The sequence below is a fragment of the Nerophis lumbriciformis genome, linkage group LG24 (assembly GCF_033978685.3).
Source record: "Nerophis lumbriciformis linkage group LG24, RoL_Nlum_v2.1, whole genome shotgun sequence".
Lineage (NCBI taxonomy): Eukaryota > Metazoa > Chordata > Actinopteri > Syngnathiformes > Syngnathidae > Nerophis > Nerophis lumbriciformis.
Genome location: NC_084571.2, coordinates 3,726,400 through 3,749,952, shown reverse-complemented (window position 1 = coordinate 3,749,952; position 23,553 = coordinate 3,726,400). Strand labels below are relative to the sequence as shown.

General features: G+C 40.1%; 2 protein-coding genes across 5 annotated transcripts in view; one reads left to right on the top strand and one right to left on the bottom strand.

The window, feature by feature from the left end:
- Positions 1–23,553, top strand: part of rundc3aa (RUN domain containing 3Aa) — a 58,285-nt gene that overhangs the window by 9,054 nt on the left and 25,678 nt on the right. The window lies entirely within an intron of this gene.
- On the bottom strand, positions 13,816–22,400 carry zwi (zwilling). 4 transcript variants are annotated; one of them, XM_072915950.1, is made up of 2 exons: positions 21,649–22,400; positions 13,816–14,763 (listed from the first exon to the last, which is right to left on the bottom strand). In XM_072915950.1, exon 1 carries the CDS (start codon positions 22,286–22,288, stop codon positions 22,040–22,042), a length of 249 nt encoding a protein of 82 aa, XP_072772051.1. In that variant the 5' UTR covers positions 22,289–22,400; the 3' UTR covers positions 13,816–14,763; positions 21,649–22,039. The 4 variants fall into 4 exon arrangements, with proteins under 4 accessions (XP_072772051.1, XP_072772048.1, XP_072772049.1 ...); XM_072915947.1 differs by having other exon boundaries at positions 21,649–22,044; XM_072915948.1 differs by lacking the exon at positions 21,649–22,400 and adding an exon at positions 20,627–21,632 and having other exon boundaries at positions 13,816–15,321.

Sequence of the window (23,553 nt, the reverse complement as noted above, 5' to 3'; positions counted from 1 at the left end):
TAGCCTATATATCATCATCATCATCATGTGGTGCAGGGAGAGAGGTCAGGACTCTATTATACCACCACAACATACCGGACCTGGATGTGGAGCACATCATCGCTGGTTATATGAGGCCTACATTGCAGCGATGATGTCACATAAATCTCAGCTGTAGCTGAATCTAATGATGCGGGCCTCTGTTTGATTAACAAACTCAAACATGAATTGATTAACGTGGACCCCGACTTAAACAAGTTGAAAAACATATTCGGGTGTTACCATTTAGTGGCCAATTGTACGGAATATGTACTGTACTGTGCAATCTACTAATACAAGTTTCAATCAATCAATCGAACATGCTGTAAAGATAACTCAAGAATGTAATCCAAATGTGGAGATTAGACTATTAAAAAGTATTTAGAACGATTTAAAACACAGGTGTCAAAGTGCGGCCCGGGAGCCATTTGCAGCCTGCAGCTATATTTTTTTGGCTGCAGGCACATTCTAAAAATTATATTACAAAAAAACATAAACAAAGCGGAATTAAAGAGCAAATAGGTGAAATGTAACGATGAAAAGTTGCAATGTTGACTCTTTTTTTTTTTTTAGAGTCAACGTTGATGTCCTTTTCTTTAAAGCTGTCATTGCTCAAAATATAACAAGGAATCGGAATCAATGATGTTATGAATTATTGACCTATTCAAGGCTCCAATTACTTCACATCAAATATTACACTTTGACATTTTTTTGGGTGAAAATATGGAATTTTTTTGCTATGCAAAAAAAAGTTTTATTTGACAAAAAGGACATAAAACAAACAAGAAAAAAATAATACACATGTATAACCGACGGAGAGATCTGAAGTTAAGTTATTTTAGAGTTAAAGTACCAATGATTGTCACACACACTAGGTGTGGTGAAGTGTGTCCTCTGCATTTGACCCATCCCCTTGTTCCACCCCCTGGGAGGTGAGGGGAGCAGTGAGCAGCAGCGGTGGCCGCATCCGACAATCATTATGGTGATTTAACCCCCAATTCCAACCCTTGATGCTGAGTGCAGGGAGGTATTGGGTCTCATTTTTATAGTCTTTGGTGTGACTCGGCCGGGGTTTGAACTCACAACCTATCGATCTCAGGGCAGACACTCTAACCACAAGTCCACTGAGCATGCTCTAGAAATAATGTATGACATATTTGTAACACTTTTATGATTGGGGCCCTTTTAAAACCCTGATAATTTTAGTGGGATTTTTTTTTTTAACTGTCATTTCTCAAAAATAATAATCCAGGTTGTCCTTTTCTTTAAAGCTGTCATTGCTCAAAATATAATAATGAATCAGAATCAATGATGTTATGAATTATTGACCTATTCAGGGCTCCAATTACTTCACATCAAATATTCCACTTTGACCTTTTTTTTGTGAAAATATGGAATTTTCTGCCATGTAAAAATAAGTTTTATCTGACAGAAAAAACATAAAACAAACAAGAAAAAATCGACGGAGAGATCTGAAGTTACTCTAGAGACTTAAGTGTGGATGGTTAAAAAATAATGTATGACATATTTGTAACACTTTTATGATTGAGAATTTTAGTGGGATTTTTTTTTTTAACTGTCATTTCTCAAAAATAATAATGCAGACTGTCCTTTTCTTTAAAGCTGTCTTTGCTGAAAATATAATAATGAATCAGAATCAATGTTGTTATGAATTATTGACCTAATCAAGGCTTAAATGACTTCACATCAAATGTCACACTGGCATATTTTGTGTTTGCCATATAAAAAAAAGTTTTGTTGACAAAAAGGGCATAAAAAAACCCCGAAAAGAAAAACATAAAAATGATTTAAAAAAATAAATATATATATAATCAACAGAATGATCTGATGTTGATCTGGAAATGTAAGCGTTGAAAATAAAATGAACAATTGTGAGCCTTTTGGATGCCTGAAATTTTTTGTCGGATTTAAAAAAAAAGAAAAGAAACTGCATCTGCTCAAAAAATACTAATGAATCAAATTATTGACTTATTCAATACTACAATTACTTCACATCAAATATTTCACGTTAAATTATTTTTGGGGGAAAAATATTGCATATTTTGTTCGTTTGCCATATAAAAAAAACAATGTTTTTTATGGCAAAAAGGGCATTTTACAAACAAAAATACCCTATAAAAACAATGACAAAAACATGTAATCCACGGGGGGTGGCGTGGCTCGGTTGGTAGAGTGGCCGTGCCAGCAACTTGAGGGTTCCAGGTTGGATTCCCGCTTCTAGTCACTGCCGTTGTGTCCATGGGCAAGACACTTTACCCACCTGCTCCCAGTGCCACCCACACTGGTTTAAATGTAACTTAAAGATGTAGATATCGGGTTTCACCATGTAAAAAACTAAATAATATAAGTGGGGTCCTTTTGGGTACCTGAGAATTTTGGTGGGATTTTGTAAAATAATAACTGCCATTGCTCAAAAATAATAATGAATTAAAATCAATGTTGTCATGAATTATTGACTTATTAAAGGCTCCAATTACTTCACATCAAATATTACACTTTGAAACATTTTTGGTGAAAATTTTTGCATTTGTTGTGTTGTTTTTTTTACCATAAAAACATGGTTTTCTTGAACAAAAAGGACATAAAACTTACAACGTTTTTCTTTTTTTTTTTAATTGACTGATAGATCTGAAGTTGATCTATTAAAAAAATAAAAAAATAAATAAAAAATGTCTGTCTATCTGTGTTGGCCCTGCGATGAGGTGGTGATTTGTCCAGGGTGTACGCCGCCTTCCGCCCGAGTGCAGCTGGGATAGGCTCCAGCACCCCTGCGCGTCCCCGAGAGGGATAAGCAGTAGAAAATGGATGGACGGATAGACTTATTTAAAAAAATTTGATTTACAAAGTTGAGGGCAGCCTTAAAGGTAAAAGGATCAGGCAGCACTGCAGTTCTCTTCTCCAATCAATCAGTCAATCAATCAATCAATCAATCAATCAATCAATCAATCAATCCTGTTTGTGACGCTAATAACGAAATAACTAGACTGGGACACAACTGACCACAAGAGAGATGGGATTTTGTTACTTGAACATTTATTTATTTATGGTTCTGAAAAGATATGAAGGAATATTCTTGAACTTTATAGAATTGTTTGAACTGTGCATGTGTTTGGTATCGATCTAGCTTTGTGACCATGCTAGCCTTTATTACTGGTGTCTTTTTACCACAATGGCAAGTAGTGGTGTCCAGATCCGATATTAATATCAGATATCGGTCCGATATCAGCAAAAAAAACAAGTTTGGGATGACATGTGCTTGCATGTAAATTGTGTGATGTCATGTCCGATACAAGCAGCCCTGCAGCGTGTTTACTTGTGCAAAGATGGACAGCCAAATAACAATCTACATGTCCTCCAACAAACACTATTTCTTCTATTTTAGTCAAGTTATATAGGCCACTAAGGGCTAGCAGCTACATAACAGCTAAGCACACAATACCACACAAGCTAGACATACGTATTAATAACTGAACAATATTTCAGTGTAAAACAGCACATTTGTCATAAACAAGTATCAGATAATTGCATATTACTTACACATACAAAGTGTCCAAGGCGTATTGGAAAGTATCAAGTAACAAACGTGTCTGCATCATTCAACTTACTACATCATGAGCTTAATTAAATGATTTATTTTGACCACTAGATGTCGCCAAAAAACTATTACCACTTCGCTTCAATTTTAAGACAGCATAATAGTTCATTTCAGACCTGTGTGAAGTTGCCCCTTACCTTGTCAAAATCTCTCCAAACTTGTCCCATTCGTTTGTGTTGTAAAATGTTTAGTTTGTGCCGTTACGGTATTTAAAGTACTGTAAAATACATTTTGTGACACACCTTTTTAAAATCTCCCTAAACGTGTCCCATTCGTTTGTGCTGCCAATTTTTTTTTGTGTAACTCAGTGATTCTCAAACTGTGGTACGTGTACCACTAGTGATACGTGGGCTCCATCTAGTGGCACGCCAAATAATTGCCTAAATAAATATGCAAACACGGTGTTACTGTTCAAACTGTGTGTAAAGTCCCAAAATATTAAACATACTCGTTAAATAAAACCTCTGCCTTGTTTTTAATGAATACTTTGGCCTACTACGCGACTGTATTTTAATGTTGGTCATTACGGTGGTACTTGGAGAGCCAAGTGTTTTGTTTTTTAGGTTTTTTTCAAAACTTGATATTTATTGGAGTTTTTTTTTTTACTTTTTACATTGAACACATATACATAGACTTGATTTAAAATTAAAAATACAGGTATTTAACTCAAAAAACGGAGAAAAAAAAAAGTGGAATAATGACATCGTACTTATGAATGAATAAATAAAATGTAACATAAAAAAAACTAATGATAATAATCATAAATAAACATAATATAACATGCTTGTGGGAACATACATCTTATTTCTGTAAATTACTTACCATCTTAAAGGTGTTTACTTACCAAGAAGAAGTATTATGAGTGTTTTTATAAATACATTATTCACTTGGAAAAAGACTTCCGGACGGCTTCGAAGCAATTCTGGACCACCATCCGCCGCCTCAGGAAGGGGAAGCAGTGCAGTGTCAACACCGTGTATGGTGGGGATGGTGCTCTGTTGACCTCGACTGCGGATGTTGTGGATCGGTGGAGAGAATACTTCGAAGACCTCCTCAATCCTACCAGCACGTCTTCCTATGAGGAAGCAGGGCCTGGGGAATCTGTGGTGGGCTCTCCTATTTCTGGGGCTGAGGTTGCCGAGGTAGTTAAAAAGCTCCTCGGTGGCAAGGCCCCGGGGGTGGATGAGATCCGCCCGGAGTTCCTTAAGGCTCTGGATGTTGTGGGGCTGTCTTGGTTGACAAGACTCTGCAACATCGCGTGGACATCGGGGGCGGTACCTCTGGATTGGCAGACCGGGGTGGTGGTTCCTCTCTTTAAGAAGGGGAACCGGAGGATGTGTTCCAACTATCGCGGGATCACACTCCTCAGCCTTCCCGGTAAGGTCTATTCAGGTGTACTGGAGAGGAGGCTACGCCGGATAGTCGAACCTCGGATTCAGGAGGAACAGTGTGGTTTTCGTCCTGGTCGTGGAACTGTGGACCAGCTCTATACTCTCGGCAGGGTCCTTGAGGGTGCATGGGAGTTTGCCCAACCAGTCTACATGTGCTTTGTGGACTTGGAGAAGGCATTCGACCGTGTACCCCGGGAAGTCCTGTGGGGAGTGCTCAGAGAGTATGGGGTAACGGACTGTCTTATTGTGGCAGTTCGCTCCCTGTATAATCGGTGTCAGAGCTTGGTCCGCATTGCCGGCAGTAAGTCGGACACGTTTCCAGTGAGGGTTGGACTCCGCCAGGGCTGCCCTTTGTCACCGATTCTGTTCATAACCTTTATGGACAGAATTTCTAGGCGCAGTCAGGGCGTTGAGGGTATCTGTTTTGGTGGCTGCAGGATTAGGTCTCTGCTTTTTGCAGATGATGTGGTCCTGATGGCTTCATCTGGCCAAGATCTTCAGCTCTCACTGGATCGGTTCGCAGCCGAGTGTGAAGCGACTGGGATGGGAATCAGCACCTCCAAATCCGAGTCCATGGTTCTCGCCCGGAAAAGGGTGGAGTGCCATCTCCGGGTTGGGGAGGAGATCTTGCCCCAAGTGGAGGAGTTCAAGTACCTCGGAGTCTTGTTCACGAGTGAGGGAAGAGTGGATCGTGAGATCGACAGGCGGATCGGTGCGGCGTCTTCAGTAATGCGGACGCTGTATCGATCCGTTGTGGTGAAGAAGGAGCTGAGCCAGAAGGCAAAGCTCTCGATTTACCGGTCGATCTACGTTCCCATCCTCACCTATGGTCATGAGCTTTGGGTCATGACCGAAAGGACAAGATCACGGGTACAAGCGGCCGAAATGAGTTTCCTCCGCCGGGTGGCGGGGCTCTCCCTTAGAGATAGGGTGAGAAGCTCTGTCATCCGGGGGGAGCTCAAAGTAAAGCCGCTGCTCCTCCATATCGAGAGGAGCCAGATGAGGTGGTTCGGGCATCTGGTCAGGATGCCACCCGAACGCCTCCCTCGGGAGGTGTTTCGGGCACGTCCGACCGGTAGGAGGCCACGGGGAAGACCCAGGACACGTTGGGAAGACTATGTCTCCCGGCTGGCCTGGGAACGCCTCGGGATCCCCCGGGAGGAGCTGGACGATGTGGCTGGGGAGAGGGAAGTCTGGGCTTCCCTGCTTAGGCTGCTGCCCCCGCGACCCGACCTCGGATAAGCGGAAGAAGATGGATGGATGGATGGATGGCACTTGGAATAGGGGTCGGCAACCCAAAACGTTGAAAGAGCCATATTGGACCAAAAATACATAAAACAAACTGTCTGGAGCTGTGAAAAATGAAAAGCCGTATATACAGTAAGTCTTATAATGAAGGCAACACATGACGTAAGTGTCTATATTAGCTATATTAGCCTACTATCAAAATGACTATGTGTTGCAGGCTGAAGCAAATCTTTGTTGACAGAAATATTGAAATGTAATATTCATTCTACACATTTTTACAACATTAGAAACCATTAGTAAATCAGAGGCTACTTAGAAGGTGAGATAACTCCTGGAAATTACTGGCTTTTAATGGCCAAAGGTATAGATGTTGTCTGGAACAACATGGCACACAAACAACTCTGAGAAATGCAGCCATTATTACATACAGCTAATGTGTCATGAGACATGCAAAACTAAATTATATATAAAGAGGATAAATGTAAAGGAAATTAAATGAGCTCAAATATACATACAAACGAGACATAATGATGCAATATGTACATAGAGCTAGCCTAAATAGCCTGATTAGCACTCCACACAAGTCAATAACATCAACAAAGCGCACCTTTGTGCATTCACGCACAGCATAAAACTTTTGGTGGACCAAATGAGACAAAGAAGGAGTGGAAGATTTGACATGTAAACAAACTGTTGTGTCACAGTCCACACTTTGGCATACTTGCCAACCCTCCCGATTTTTCCGGCTTTTTTTTAATTACAATTTTTTTAAATTATGGATTCATCTCATTAACATTATTTACAATCACACATCTTCTGTACATGAACATATTTGAGCATGCTGTATAGGACTACTACGTCTATACACTCATATCTTGCTTTTGAGTATATTTTAATGGAATACAAATAATTTAGATCAGTAGCTGGGAAGGAGTAGGACAAACCAGCAGTAGCGCTAAATTGCGCAACCCAATAGTTGAGTTGGGAATAACCCAACATTGTAGTGAACATAACTCAGCTTTTGTGTGAAATAAATTAAACCAAATAGTTGGGTTATGAATCAACCAACATTGAGTTAGCATAATTCAACTTTTAGGTTAAGTAATTCAACGCAAAAGTTGGGTAGAAAAAATTACCCAAAATGTTGAGTTAAAATAACTCTAAGGTGCTCGTCCTTTTTTGAACCAGCATGTCATGTCTGTGTTGATCATGTTTTTGTTTGGCCATGTGCTGTCTGGTTTTGAACTCTTTTTAGTTCCTGCTTTTCACTCTCTTGTCTTGTTTCCATGGTTACCCATTAGTTTCACCTGTTCCACGTTTGGACTCATTGTGCACTCTTGTTTTGTCACCATAGCAACCATTAGTTTTCACCTGTCACGTCACGCACCTGTTTCACATTTTGAGTCACGCACCTGTTTTCGCTAATCATGTCTGTAGTATTTAAGTTCATTGTTTTCAGTTTGTCTTTCTGGCGACATCATACCCCTGTCACACTCTGTTTACCTCTGCACACTTCATGCCATGTCCAAGTAAGTTTTTTCGATTCATGCCACAGTTAGCGACTTTTGTTCATGTCCTTAGTTTTTTGCCCACGTGCAAGTATTTGTTTCATTTGTCAAGTTTGTACTTCCGCCTTGTGCGCACCTTTAGTTTGTTCCTTTTGTTATAGTAAAATTAAATATGTATTCACCTGCCAAGTCATATCTGGTCCAAATCTTTTGCACCTCGGGAGAACAAACCACGCCACAGTCCAAGTCATGACACAGCAGTTGGGAAGGAGTAGAACATACCAGCAGTAAAGTTTATAATTTTTAACCAACTATTGGATCAAGGAGCGCTAAAATGCGCAACCCAATAGTTGGGTTGGGAATAACCCAACATTGTAGTGAGCATAACTCATCTTTTGTGTTCGATAAATTAAACTATATAGTTGGGTTATGAATCAACCAACATGGAGTTAGCATAATTCAACTTTTAGGTTAAGTAATTCAACGCAAAAGTTGGGTAGAAAAAATTACCCAAAATGTTGAGTTAAAATAACTCTAAGGTGCTCGTCCTTTTTTGAACCAGCATGTCATGTCTGTGTTGATCATGTTTTTGTTTGGCCATGTGCTGTCTGGTTTTGAACTCTTTTTAGTTCCTGCTTTTCACTCTCTTGTCTTGTTTCCATGGTTACCCATTAGTTTCACCTGTTCCACGTTTGGACTCATTGTGCACTCTTGTTTTGTCACCATAGCAACCATTAGTTTTCACCTGTCACGTCACGCACCTGTTTCACATTTTGAGTCACGCACCTGTTTTCGCTAATCATGTCTGTAGTATTTAAGTTCATTGTTTTCAGTTTGTCTTTCTGGCGACATCATACCCCTGTCACACTCTGTTTACCTCTGCACACTTCATGCCATGTCCAAGTAAGTTTTTTCGATTCATGCCACAGTTAGCGACTTTTGTTCATGTCCTTAGTTTTTTGCCCACGTGCAAGTATTTGTTTCTTTTGTCAAGTTTGTACTTCCGCCTTGTGCGCGCCTTTAGTTTGTTCCTTTTGTTATAGTAAAATTAAATATGTATTCACCTGCAAGTCATATCTGGTCCAAATCTTTTGCACCTCGGGAGAACAAACCACGCCACAGTCCAAGTCATGACACAGCAGTTGGGAAGGAGTAGAACATACCAGCAGTAAAGTTTATAATTGTTAACCAACTATTGGATCAAGGAGCGCTAAAATGCGCAACCCAATAGTTGGGTTGGGAATAACCCAACATTGTAGTGAGCATAACTCATCTTTTGTGTTCGATAAATTAAACTATATAGTTGGGTTATGAATCAACCAACATTGAGTTAGCACAGGGGTCGCCGCGGCTCTTTAGCGCCACCCTAGTGGCTCTCTGGAACTTTTAAAAAAATGTATGAAACATGGAAAAAGATGAGGGGGGAAAAATATATTTTTTGTTTTAATATGGTTTTTATAGGAGGACAAACAACACAAACCCAGTGTTGGGACTAACGCGTTACAAAGTAACGCGTTACTGTAACGCCGTTAGTTTCGGCGGTAACTAGTAATCTCAATCAATCAATCAATCAATGTTTATTTATATAGCCCTAAATCACAAGTGTCTCAAAGGGCTGCACAAGCCACAACGACATCCTCGGTACAAAGCCCACATACGGGCAAGGAAAAACTCACCCCAGTGGGACGTCGATGTGAATGACTATGAGAAACCTTGGAGAGGACCGCATATGTGGGTAACCCCCCCCCCCTCTAGGGGAGACCGAAAGCAATGGATGTCGAGTGGGTCTGACATAATATTGTGAGAGTCCAGTCCATAGTGGATCCAACATAATAGTAAGAGTCCAGTCCATAGTGGGGCCAGCAGGACACCATCCCGAGCGGAGACGGGTCAGCAGCGCAGAGATGTTCCCAGCCGATGCACAGGCGAGCGGTCCACCCCGGGTCCCGACTCTGGACAGCCAGCACTTCATCCATGGCCACCGGACCTGTGCCCCCCCCCGCCCCACCTCAAGGAAAAGGGGAGCAGAGGAGAAAAGAAAAGAAACGGCAGATCAACTGGTCCAACAGGGGGGCTATTTAAAGGCTAGAGTATACAAATGAGTTTTAAGATGGGACTTAAATGCTTCTACTGAGGTAGCATCTCTAATTGTTACCGGGAGGGCATTCCATAGTACTGGAGCCCGAATAGAAAACGCTCTATAGCCCGCAGACTTTTTTTGGGCTCTGGGAATCACTAATAAACCGGAGTTCTTTGAACGCAGATTTCTTGCCGGGACATATGGTACAATGCAATCGACAAGATAGGACTCCATGGCTCCAAGTGTGGAAGACAGCAGCATCACTCCAGATGTCAGGCTTTATTTCACTACCTATGTTTCAAGGAAGATGATGTTTCTTCTTATGTTGCACTTAAACTTGTTTTTTATTCATGGTCATTGGTCCAAGTTTAAAGAAAGGAGGAATGCCTTTTTATGTGGCACTGTTTTTCATTAATTATGTTAAAAGGAAAATAGAAATGCATGTCAAGTTGATCAACAGATTGTATTATTCTCCAGTGCAATAACAGTACTGAAATGAAGGCAAAAAGGGCATTAATGGGAGCTTTAAAAAAAAAAAGAAGAAAAAAAGAAGTAACTAAATAGTTACTTTTCACAGTAACGCATTACTTTTTGGTGTACCGGTAAGTAACTGAGTTAGTAACTGAGTTACTTTTGAAATAAAGTAACTAGTAACTGTAACTAGTTACTGGTTTTCAGTAACTAACCCAACACTGCACAAACCTCCCTAATTGTTATAAAGCACACTGTTTATATTAAACATGCTTCACTGATTCGAGTATTTGGTGAGCGCCGTTTTGTCCTACTAATTTTGGCGGTCCTTGAACTCACCGTAGTTTGTTTACATGTATAACTTTCTCGGACTTTCTAGGACGTGTTTTATGCCACTTCTTTTTCTGTCTCATTTTGTCCACCAAACGTTTAACGTTGTGCATGAATGCTAGAGATGCGCGGTTTGCGGACACAACCGCGGAGTCCGCGGATTATCCGCGGATCGGGCGGATGAAATTAAAAAAAATACGATTTTATCCGCTCGCGGGTCGGGTCGGGCGGATTAATTAGATTTTTTTTTTTTTTTTTTTTTTTTTGCGGGTGGCAGTTAAACCAATTCGGAAATATATATACATAGTTAAATGTTGTTACCCACATACGAAAAACGAGCAGGCACCTGCAGCATATGCCACAACAGAAGAAAAAGAAAAGAAAAGAGATGGACACTTTTACGGAGCGGAGAAGGGACGCCTCGCCGGGGTCCGGGACCGAGGCCCCTTCCCCCGAGAGGGCCCCACCGGGAGCCGTAGCTGAGGCGATCCGCGAGAAGGGCCCGACGCACGTCCAGGGTCACTACCGCGCCCACCGCACCGACACCCCGCCTCGTCCGCTTTCGCCGCGACCGGCGTCACGCGCAGCAGGTAAGCAGCTTACCTGCCCGCCACCCCCGTGGCCGGGGGCTCGTAACATGGGTCACTCCGCGCGCTCCGCCCGCGCAGCTTACCTGCTTGCCACCCCTTTTGCCGGGGGCGCGTAACAGGGGTCACTCCGCGCGCAGTGCGCTCACGAAAGGGGTGGGGCTCACCCTGGTTGATATAGAGAGCAGGACGGTGGCCATGGAATTTCATTTAAGGTTTGTGATAAACCATCAAACTCATTCGTTAAAAGGACTCTATAGTAATATAAAGCGAATTTTTCTGGACATTATCATGCAAGAAAAGTTTATTTTTGGGATCGCGATCACCGCGTAATGATTTTTAAAGGTTGCATTACATTATTAACTGTCCCATGTGATCAGCCAGTGCGATTGGAAGTCCATGCTCAATTATTGCCTCCGTAAATAAAACTTTGGCATTTATCACATCCAAAGAATCTGTTTGGGCGACGAAAAACGTTGAAAGTTTTCCACTTGTATCGCTAGCAACGGCATTAGACTTGTGTTTTTTTGTCCCAACGTGGTCTTTTACATCGCTAATTCCTCCGTGTCCGATCGAAAAATCTTGTCTGCACAAGGTGCAATTCGCGTAGTTTTCACCCTTTTTTTTTTTTTTAATTAATATTAGATATATAACAACGGGCGGATGGCGGGCGGGTGCAGTTCTGATCAAACGTTACATCGGGTGGATGGCGGATGGTTGACGACTTTCTGACGCGGTTGCGGATGAAATAAATTGCCTATCCGCGCATCTCTAATGAATGCGCAAAGGTGAGTTTTGCTGATGTTATTGACTTGTGTGGAGTGCTAATTGGGCATATTTGGTCACTGCATGACTGCAAGCTAATCGATGCTAACATGCTATTTAGGCTAGCTATATGTACATATTGCATCGTTATGCCTCATTCGTAGGTATATTTGAGCTCATTTAGTTTCCTTTAAATCCTCTTAATTAAATTTATATCTCATGACACACTATCTGTATGTAATATGGCTTTTAATTTTTTGCGGCTCCAGACAGATTTGTTTCAATATGGCTCTTTCAGCATTTTGGGTTGCCGACCCCTGAGTTAGCATAACTCAACTTTCGGGTTAAATAATTCAACGCAAAAGTTGGGTTGAAAAAATGTACCCAAAATGTACTCAAATAAGGGACTTGTCCTTTTTTGAACCAGCAGTTGTGTCAAAATTGGGTTACTTTTCAACCCAACATTTTTTAGTGTCCAGGGTGTACCCAGCTGGGATAGGCATGGAACTTAAACGCATTCTAGTAGGAAAGTACGTGATAGTCCACATTATTAACTGGACAGTATATATGCTGATTTTAATCGTGCAAGCGAGCCTTTTGTAATAAATGTGAAGGATAAAGAAGGACAAAACTCCAAAATAGACACACCATCAAGAGCTTTTATTCCAGTACGTTCCAACGTTCCTGCTTAGTTTTTGCGCTACAAACAGCGAGGCACACACAAAGTCACATGGTGCAGAAAGAAAATAACGACCGAGATTAGCGGCACTGACACAGACGGACCTGAGAGAACTTTTTAGAGCGTTTTAAGGACGGAGAAAGCCGACAAAGACAGAGACGCAAACAAAAGCACGCACACGTTTCCATCAGTATTGGATTACTGCGCTTGTTCTTTGCACTCCCGCTAATGAGCGACAGTCGTGAGGTTTCTGAGAGAGGAGGGCGGCCCCGCCATCCGCGTCGAGGGTCCTGGATCGGCTGTGGTCTTGATGGTGCAGGACTCGGGCGTGCGGCCTACTTCCTCAGGCCTCAAGCTGCCGTGCTAGCTTAGCAGACGTTAGCGGTGGATTAATGCACCAAGCACAGGTTTTTTGTCATTATTATGATTATTAATCTTGAAACCTAACACTTACAATACCTGCTCTCTCTTTAACATGCATATTAACTTTAACAAACCGTGTTTGTGGGGCACCTTTTGGAGGGTAGTTTTTTTTGTTACATTACAGACGTTATGTAAATATTGACAGAATTTGCTACTTCAGTACACTTTTGTGAACATTTGAATTACAATAATTTAAATTTCTCAGTAAATATTTTTTAAATCCTAATGATCTTATGAATCTTATGATGATTTTTTTTTTTTTTCAATCAAACTTTTATTTAATTTGATGCATGTTTGGTACTAAAACTAATTCATGAATAAATTGTTCAATAGAATACATTTATAGTGCAAAATAACAAATAATCCTGGAAAATTTGCCATTGTGTTCTTATCAGTGACAGAGCAGGAAGGGGTGAGGAATAATGTAACAAAATTCATGCAAAATGGAGTTCCTGTTAGCATTGGTGGAGGTCTGCTAGGTACTTGGCGTGCACAAAAAGTCAATTCACGTCCGAATCCCGATTCTTATTCGTGCTGATTCAAAATACATTTATATAAAATTTAAAAAAATTTAAATAAATTGTAATTTATTTGAATTAATTCAATTTTTTTTTAAATGTTTTGTCTTTTCTCTGTTTTATAGGAATTGATTTTTAAAATGACGTTTTTAGGCCATCTCGATGCAAACAAATTGTCCAAATCACAATTCTTATTTCTTACTCATTCCGATTCTAAATCGAATTTTTTTTTTTTTAATAAAAAAAAACTTAAAAAGGACTAATGGTTTTTTGATTTAAAATTACGTTTTCAGGCTATCCCCATGCAAAAAAAATCGACCCACGTCCAAATCATAATTCTTATTCATTCTGATTCTTAATCAATTCATAATGTTAAAACATCTAAAAAAAAAAATGTCATTAAAAAAAAAAACTTTCAAAAAGGACTAAACGTTTTTTTTTGTTTTTAAAATGACGTTTTTAGGCTAGCTCCATGCAAAAAAATCGACTCACTTCCAAATCACAATCCTTATTTCTTATTCATCCCGATTCTAAATCGATTCATAATATTAAAAAAACAATAAAATAATAATTATAATAAATTGTCAATTAATAAAAATATATATGCATATTTTTGAAAATTAATACAATTGAATTTTTTTTCAAATAACAATTCCAACTTTTACATTGGGAGAATTAGTTTGAATCGAAAATTGTGTTGAATCGATTCTGAATGGAATCGTCACTACAGGAATCGGAATTGGACGGAAGATTCACGCCCCTACTGAGTACCACTCTTTAGTCCAGGGCCTATTGGATTTGTTGGGGTACAACGCAGGGGACAGTGGACCTTGTCTTCATTAGGGCTCGAAAAGCCACGATGAAGACGTGTGACATCATCAAAAACCAGGAAGCGTCAAAAGTAGAGCAAGAAGAAGAAGAGCAGGCAGCCTGGCGACATCCTCTTATTTCTCATGCACAGTCTAATCTGCTGTTGCCGCTAGTAACAAGTTTCGTTTTAGGGCGACGGCTGTCTCACTGAATGGTATTTTGGACAATTTCTTGATGGAGGCCTCCTGCTGTTTGTTTAGTGTTTGTTTTCTCTGGCGTGGCGTCGGGGGAGGGGGGCAGGAACTGTGTCGACGTGGACCTATCGGGGGAAAAAAAAACAAAAAACAAGAACTGTGAGACTCTGAGGAGGAGAGAAGATGCTGGAGGATGAAAACAAAACTGTCAAATATAGACTAAAAAATTATTATTTTCCAAAAATAGGGCGACTCTTCTTCTTTGTTGCTCCTCTGAGCGCCCCCGTGAGGACCGGAGGTGAAATGAAAGCACTAAAACAGTTTCAATGGTAAATATTTGCGGCCAGTGGGAAACTTCAATGTTCACATTCTTCCACTTTCACAGGAATTTGAAGCGCGTCCAAAATAGTTCTCAATCCGAGCAGCTACACATCCTCGGACCACCAAACACTTGCTACGCATCCATGGGCAAGATTGAAGGAAGGATGGGAGACACGCCCGACTGAAGTTTCACTTTCAATTTGGCTTCCACCCAAAGTATTCTCCCTGAATTATTCATCAGACATTTATTCTCTCTCTTTATTTATTCTCTCTCTCTCTCTCTATTTCTCTCCGCACTTGGACGTCTCCTCAGAGCGTCCACCTGGTCGACTCTGCTGCGTCGTCATCTGCTGCTAATTTGACTGGAGAGAAATGGTGGGGAAAAGAAAGAGAAAGAAGGAGATCAGAAGCGTGTCTTTATTACGAAAACTCTTTTGGAAATTAAATTTATGTACCTGAATTTTTTTTTACATCAAATTATGCTGACAGTTTCATTGGATACAAATTTGTGAGCAAGATTTGTGTGTTTAAAAATTATTTGTTAAGATTCATTGTTTTAAAATTCAGTGTTTTATAATTTGGTGTGTACAAATTCAGTGCAGAAATATTTGTTACTTCAAAACGTCTGATAAATTAAGACCAAAGCAATCGATTCTGTCTCAGAACCTTAGCAAGGAATATTTCTGCACAGAATTTGTATACACTGACATTTTTTGCACTAAATTTGTATACACTTAATTGTTTTTATACACTGAGATTTTATACACAAAATTATTTTATACACTGAATATTTTGCACTAAATTGTTATACACTTCATTGTTTTTATACACTGAAATTTTATACAGTAAATTATTTTTATAAACTGAATTTTTATACACAAAATTATTTTTACGCTGATTTTTTTGCACTGAATTGTTACACAATTATTTTTATACACTGAATTTTTTTCACAAAGTTTGTATACACTTAATTGTTTCTATACACTGAAATTGTATACACTAAATTAGTTTTATACACTGATTTTTTTGCACTAAATATTTATACACTTATTTCTATTTATAAACAGAATTTTTATATACAAAATTATTTTTACACTGATTTTTTTTTGCTCTGAATTGTTAGACACTCAATTATTTTTATATACTGAAATTTTTTGCACTAGATTTTATACACTTAATTGTTGTTATACACTGAAATTTTATACACTAAATTATTTTTGTAAACTGAATTTTCATATACTAAAATATTTTTACACTGATTTGTTTTGCACTGAATTTTTATACACTCAATTATTTTTATACACCGAATTTTTTTGCACTAAATCTTTATACACTTAATTGTTTTTATACACTGAAATTTTGTACACAAAATTATTTTTACACACTGAATTTTTTGCACTAAATTTTTTATACACTTAATTGTTTTTATACACTGAAATGTTATACACTAAATTATTTTTATAAACGAAATTTTTTTACACAAAATTATTTTTACACTGACTTTTGCACTGAATTGTTACACACTCAATTATTTTTATACACTGAATTTTTTTGCACTAAATCTTTATACACTTAATTGTTTTTATGCACAGAAATTTTATAAAGAAAATTATTTTCATACACAGAATTTTTTTGCACTACATTTTTATACACTTAGTTGTTTTTATACACTCAAATTGTATACACTGTATTATTTTTATACACTGAAGTTTTTGCACTACATTTTTATACACTTAATTGTTTTCATACACTGAAATATTATACACATTATTTTTATAAACTGAATTTTTATACTCTAAATTATTTTTACACTGATTTTTTTTGCACTGACTTGTTATACACTTAATTATTTTTACACACTGAATTTTTTTGCACCAGATGTTTGTACACTTAATTGTTTTTATACAATAAAATTTTATACACAAAATAATTTTATACGCAGAATTTTTTTGCACTAAATTTTTATACACTTAATTGTTTTCATACACTGAAATCATATACACTAAATTATTTTTATACACTGAATTATTTTACACAAATTCTTTATACACCTAAATGTTTTTATATACTGAAATTTTACACCCAAAATTATTTTTATACACTGAATGTTTTTGCACTGAATTGTTATACACTTAATTGTTTTTATAGACTGAATATTTATACACGTAAATTATTATATAAACTGAATTTCTTTGCACTGAATAGGGACGAGGGGTAGAAAATGGATGGATGGATGGATTAATTGTTAAACACTGTATTTTTTTAACAAACTGACTTTTTGAGCACACACATTTTACTCACAAATCTATATTAAATTAAATTGTCAGCAACATTTGATGTAAAAAATGTAGTTCACAAAATTCATACGCAAATAAAATGCAACTTCATAAATGATGCTAAAAGCATCTTTAATAGTGATCAATGTATGATAACCTATCTGAAGAAAACATATTGGCTTTAAGTTCTTGTTGACGAAACAAATAGCGTAATATTTAAGACTGTAGTGACAATATGCAGGGGGGAAATAAAATGGTCACACTTTGGACAACCCTACGGTGTAAAATCCAGAATTTGACCAATATTTTGTGTCAAATAATCCTTTAGAGTGACAAAATGTAGTCATGTGACTTGTAAGTTGAGCGAGCGTCATAGGATGCATGTTTTACATTTTCTTTGGCTTTATTGAGGTCCAGGAAGTGATGTAAGCAGACTTGCTTGTTTGCAAAGTTAAGTTGTTTATACTTTTATTAGGGGTGTCCCGATACAACTTTTTTGTTCTGTTCGATACGATACAATATTGGTGCTTTGAGTATTGGCCGATACCGATATTGATCGGATACAATATCAGCGGGATTCATACACACTTCTATTAGTTTGTAGTGAGGAATGTTAGAAATGGTAAGAATAAAAAAAACACTAACCTATTTATTATCAACCGTCTTTAAGTTGATTGATTTTTTTTTGGTGACATCACGTGATCACAATAATTCATGAAGTCAAGCTCATGTTGAATGATGCGGACACGTTTGTTATTGTATACTTTCTAGTGCGTTTCTGCCTTGGAGACTTTGTATGTGTAAAAAATAGGCAACTATAATTATTTGATACTTGTTTGTATTAAGGAATGTGATGTAATAGACTGCAATATTGTTAAAAATGATTATTATGTATGTCTAGCTTGTGTGCTATTGTGTGCTTAGCTGTTGTGCAGCTGCTAGCTCATAGGAGCCTATAGCCTAGCATGTTTGACCTTTTGTCCAGCTGTCCAGCTTTGCACAAGTAAACACGGTGCAGGGCTGCTTGTATCGCACATGATATCGCACATTTTACATGCAAACACATATATGACCACATACTTTTTTTGTTGTTGCTGATATCGGAGTGATATTAATATCAGATCAGGACACCCTTAAGTTTTACCACTTCTTTTTTACACTTCATAATGTTAAACATGTGTCCTGAAACATTGTCTGGACAGATAATAATGTGATAATCATCCTGAGAAGCTATGTCCTCTGCAGTGGACATATGTTTTTGTTCTCAGTAGCACATATGATGGATTGACCCTGGAACAGACTATTTCCAGTGGGGCAAAATGACACGAACTGTGTTCCGCCTTCAGAGGTCCCACTGTACAGTAGAAGGGTGCGGTCGGGGAACAAGAGGGCACTTGAAGCGATGTGTGAGTGGGCGCTGGGCCAAGATGGGAGGGGGGGGGGGGGGGTCACAAAAGAATCATTTCAGAAGAACAATCTGTTGTTTTTCCAGTGTCAAACGGTACCAAGAGCATGTTGCTTTTAGGTCGTAGAACTCTGAGATGTGCTATATCTCGTCAACGAGGTCACTAGTGACATGAGGACCCCCCCCCACCCCCCCGCTCTACTTTCTACTACAAAGGTGCCGTGGTTGAAAAAACCCCAAAACTGAACTGTACGAAAATCCAAGCAATTTTATGAACACATAACACATTTTATCGAAAATAGTAACAGTGCAGAAAGCAATGTGAAATAAAATAAAAAAAATTGTGAATGAGATGTACACACATAAATATCACTTTTACATTATATTGAGCATCCTGGCTGGTGATGATGGTTCTTTGTCAAAGGGCTGTCACTCGCAACTTTTTTTGGCCCCATGGTGGATCATTTTGCATTTTCCAACGCGTGGATTCTTTGTGTGGGCACTAGAATACGTGGAATTATACGTGGACAAACAGACTCGTTTGTTAGATGTTTGGCCATGCCATAACCAAAACGGTGTATGAAAAACGGGTCTCAAATATAGAGTAAAGCGACTCACATGGAGGTTTAAAACCGAGGTACCACTGTATGAATTAGATTTTATGTGTTTTTTTTACATTAAAGGGGTTTTTTTACGGCCCGTGGCACAATTTAAAAAAAATAAAAAATTCCAAAATAAAACATAAAAAAATGGAATAAAAGAGCAAACAGGATGAAAAGTTGCAATGTTGACTCTAATAACACAAAGCTGCCATGCAGGCTGTTTTTATCTTTCAAATTGCCATTGTTCAAAAAATAATAGTGTATCAAAATCAATGTTGTTAAGAATTATTGACATATTCAAATGACTTCACGTCAAATATTCCACTTTTATAGGGAAAATATTGCATAATTTGTGTGTTTTATTCTGAAAAAAGGGCATAAAAAATAAGAAAACATAAAAACAAAACAAATAAGAAAAAAAAAGCGTAAAATCGTCAGATATATCTGAGCGTTGAAAGTAATATATATTGATGTGTGATATTTTTAAAACTTTTATCCCTATACCTGGGACCTTTTTAGTACATTAAAAAAAACACCATATTAACAAACAAAAAAAATAAACTCAAATTGATGGTGTAATGAATTATTGATCTAATTAAGGCTCCAATTACTCACTTTGAACATCTTTTGGGCTAAAATCTTGCATATTTTATGTTTTTGCCATAAGAAATCTGGATTTTATTTGGCAAAAAGGGCATAAAACATTAAAAAAAAGTTTAAATATGTCAACGGACGGATCTGAAGTTGATCTATAAAAATGTAGGCATTGAAAGTAAAAAAGTACAAATGAATTTTTTTTAACAATTTAATGACTGAGACCCTTTTGGGTCCCTGGGACCTTTAACGTTCACCAAAACTAATATATATTTATATATACTTATTAGTTCTGAAAATAATAGCATCAAAATGTCACCTGCATGATTTCATTTTTAACGTTTTTACATTTTTTGGGATATTTGAGCAACATGAAAGTTACACTGGAAAAAAAATGTTCCTCTTAAAAAGAGTAAAAAAAACAATTAATGCAAGTTATTTTTGCTTTTTTTAATGAGCAATCAAATCTTGCCATTGGAACAGGTCAAAGTATTTCAGCTTTTAAAACTTAAAAGTGGTCTTAAAATGTATTATGAGGTACTAGTATTGTAACATTTTGTGTCTTATAAAACATTTATAATTTTTTTCTTCGGATCTATTGTCTAAAACAAGTCCTTAAAATGAGTATTGAGGGTATTGTGACTTGTTTTAAGTTTGTTTAGATATTTTGACTCGAAATGAGAAATAGACACTTGGTGTGGTTGAGAGTTTCAGGTGATCACATGACCTCCTGCAGGAACCATGGAGAAGTGTGTTGGTTTAGGTCTGACAGAAAAAGGACGCCACTGACCTGTTTGACCGGCGAGTCCTGCCTGGCCCATAAAAGTCAAACCTAACCAGAAGTGAATTTAATCCAAAAAAAAAGAGAAGAGCAGGTGCAGATGTTCTGTTTTGCTCCACGCCAAGGTGAGGTCCGCCCCTCCTCACCTAGAGCGTCTTGCGTTTGGGGAAGATGGCTTTCCGAAAGGAGGTGGTGGTGGTCCCCCTGCTGAAGGAGGCGCCCCCCAGGGAGATCTTGGTCTTCCCGCTGGTGATGGTGGAGGAGCCCATGGAGGTGGTGCTCTTGCCCCTGGAGATGGAGGTGTTCCCCAGGGCCAGCTTGGACTTGCCCCGCTTGATGCTGGTGTTGCCCAGCGTCAGGGCCGTCTTGCCCTCGGTGAAGCTGGTGTTGCCCATGGGGGCCGAGCTCGGCGTCTCCGCCCGGGACGGGTTTCCAGCGGCGCTTCTCGGGGGGGCTCACTCGGCGCTGGGCATGGCACGCTCCTGCGGCACGCACGCCCGTTTTGCAAGTAACATGGACGCCGAGCCCACCGGAATGCTGAGCGCCGAGAGCGCGATAATGCCTCCGTTGAGCTGCTGGACGTGGGCCCGGCGAGGCCGCATACCACTCTTGGGTCGCCGTGAATGGACAGAGGGGGCCGTAGGTGGCCGCTGCCTATGTGGAGGGCGGGGTGCAAAGGGGGGGGGGGATCTTGGACAGTCGCTCGATTGTCCCACTGGACAATTAAAGGGGACATTGTTGCGGTGACATCACCCCATTGTTCTTTGGCTTGGAAACAACCTGGTTTTATTCATATTAATATCACTGCTAAGCATGCACAGTAGCTAAGGTTGTATTTTTGCCTCATTCCTGTGAGAATCCTGCGTCGTGGGACTATCTCTACCTAATACTGTATCATCTCTTTCATGCATTCTTCACTCTCTATGAGGGACGAGGCAAAAACCAACCCAGACCCCTTTCGAAAGTTAAACATACCACGGACCACTCCTGACGCCCCCTTTAAGACCCTCCGACACGTCAGCGTTACTGACCTGCTTGCACCGAGCGGACAGGCCGCTCCTTGTTCGTGACCCCGCGCGCTGCAGGTCATGTGTGGAAATTCCAGTAGACGTTGCTGTGCGTCTCAGCGCCCCTGCGGAGGGTGGTCCGGACCGCGGACACGCTCCTAGTCCCGTGGGCGAGGGTCAAGGTGGCGATGGAGCTGGTGGTCCCCCCCCGCGTGAGGGTGGTGGTCCCCACCGCCACGCCGCTCTTGCCCAACGTCAGCGTGCCCCTGCTCCAGGAGATGGCGGATTGGCCCCAGGTGACGGCGTGCTTGGTCCTGAGGAGCGAGACCTTGCCTTTGCTGAAGGAGGTCTTGCTGGAGGTGAAGGAGGTCTTCCACTCGCCCTTTGAGTCTTTGTCGGGCCGCCCGGCGCCCATCTAGGTGGTCCGGCGCTTGGGCATGAACGCCTTTCGGAAGGAGGTGGTGGTGGTTCCCCGGCTGAAGCTGGCCCGGCCCAGAGCCACCGTGGTCTTCTGCCTCTGGATGGTGGACTCTCCCATGGAGGTGGTGGTCACTCCCCTGAAGATGGAGGAGTTGCCCATGGAGACGGTGGTCTTCCCCCTGGCGATGGAGGTTTTTCCCACTGCCAGGGCGGTCTTGCCCTCGGTGATGCTCGTGTTGCCCATCGCTGCGGCGGAGGCGGAGGCGGGCAACCCGAGCTGACGCCTTGATGCCGTCTCCTAGCATGCGCGCCGCATGGCCGTCCTTTTTCGGGGTGCAGCGGACCGACGCTTGTGAAAAGTGCTAAACTAAAGCGCCAACAGACCCTAAATAGCGGCGATGAGGGGGGGGAGGGAAGCGTTTGATGATTTTTATTTTTTTTTCACGCCGGGGGGCCCACAAAAGGACCACGACGCCCGCAAAGACAGCGGGTTAATTGTATTGTTGCCATGACAACACTGAAGGGGTGCATTGTGCGGCACACAAGACAATCGGGGGTGACCTCAGTGATAAGATGGCGTGGTTCACACCGCCAAGGAAGCTCCGCCCCCTACGCCACCTCACGACTGTTGCTGCGTTCAAGTACAGTAGTGCGTTTGTCCGCTGCGTACGGAACAAATCAGAGCCGGGCCCTTTTAACCCTGTGCTATTGAGTGGATAGACCGGGCTTTTAGCTCAGTAGTCTTCTCATATGTAAGCCCACCTGCATCCAGCTGTTTTATTAATGGTGATCGTAATACAAAACCCGTTTCCATATGAGTTGGGAAATTGTGTAAGATGTAAATATAAACGGAATACAATGATTTGCAAATCCTTTCCAACCCATATTCAATTGAATGCACTACAAAGACAAGATATTTGATGTTCAAACTCATAAACTTTATTTTTTTTTTGCAAATAATAATTAACTTAGAATTTCATGGCTGCAACACATGCCAAAGTAGTTTGGAAAGGGCATGTTCACCACTGTGTTACATGGCCTTTCCTTTTAACAACACTCAGTAAACGTTTGGGAACTGAGGAGACACATTTTTTAAGCTTTTCAGGTGGAATTCTTTCCCATTCTTGCTTGATGTACAGATTAAGTTGTTCAACAGTCCGGGGGTCTCCGTTGTGGTATTTTAGGCTTCATAATGCGCCACACATTTTCAATGGGAGACAGGTCTGGACTACAGGCAGGCCAGTCTAGTACCCGCACTCTTTAACACGTGGCTTGGCATTGTCTTGCTGAAATAAGCAGGGGCGTCCATGGTAACGTTGCTTGGATGGCAACATATGTTGCTCCAAAACCTGTATGTACCTTTCAGCATTAATGGCGCCTTCACAGATGTGTAAGTTACCCATGTCTTGGGCACTAATACACCCCCATACCATCACAGATGCTGCCTTTTCAACTTTGCGCCTATAACAATCCGGGTAGTTCTTTTCCTCTTTGGTTCGGAAGACACGA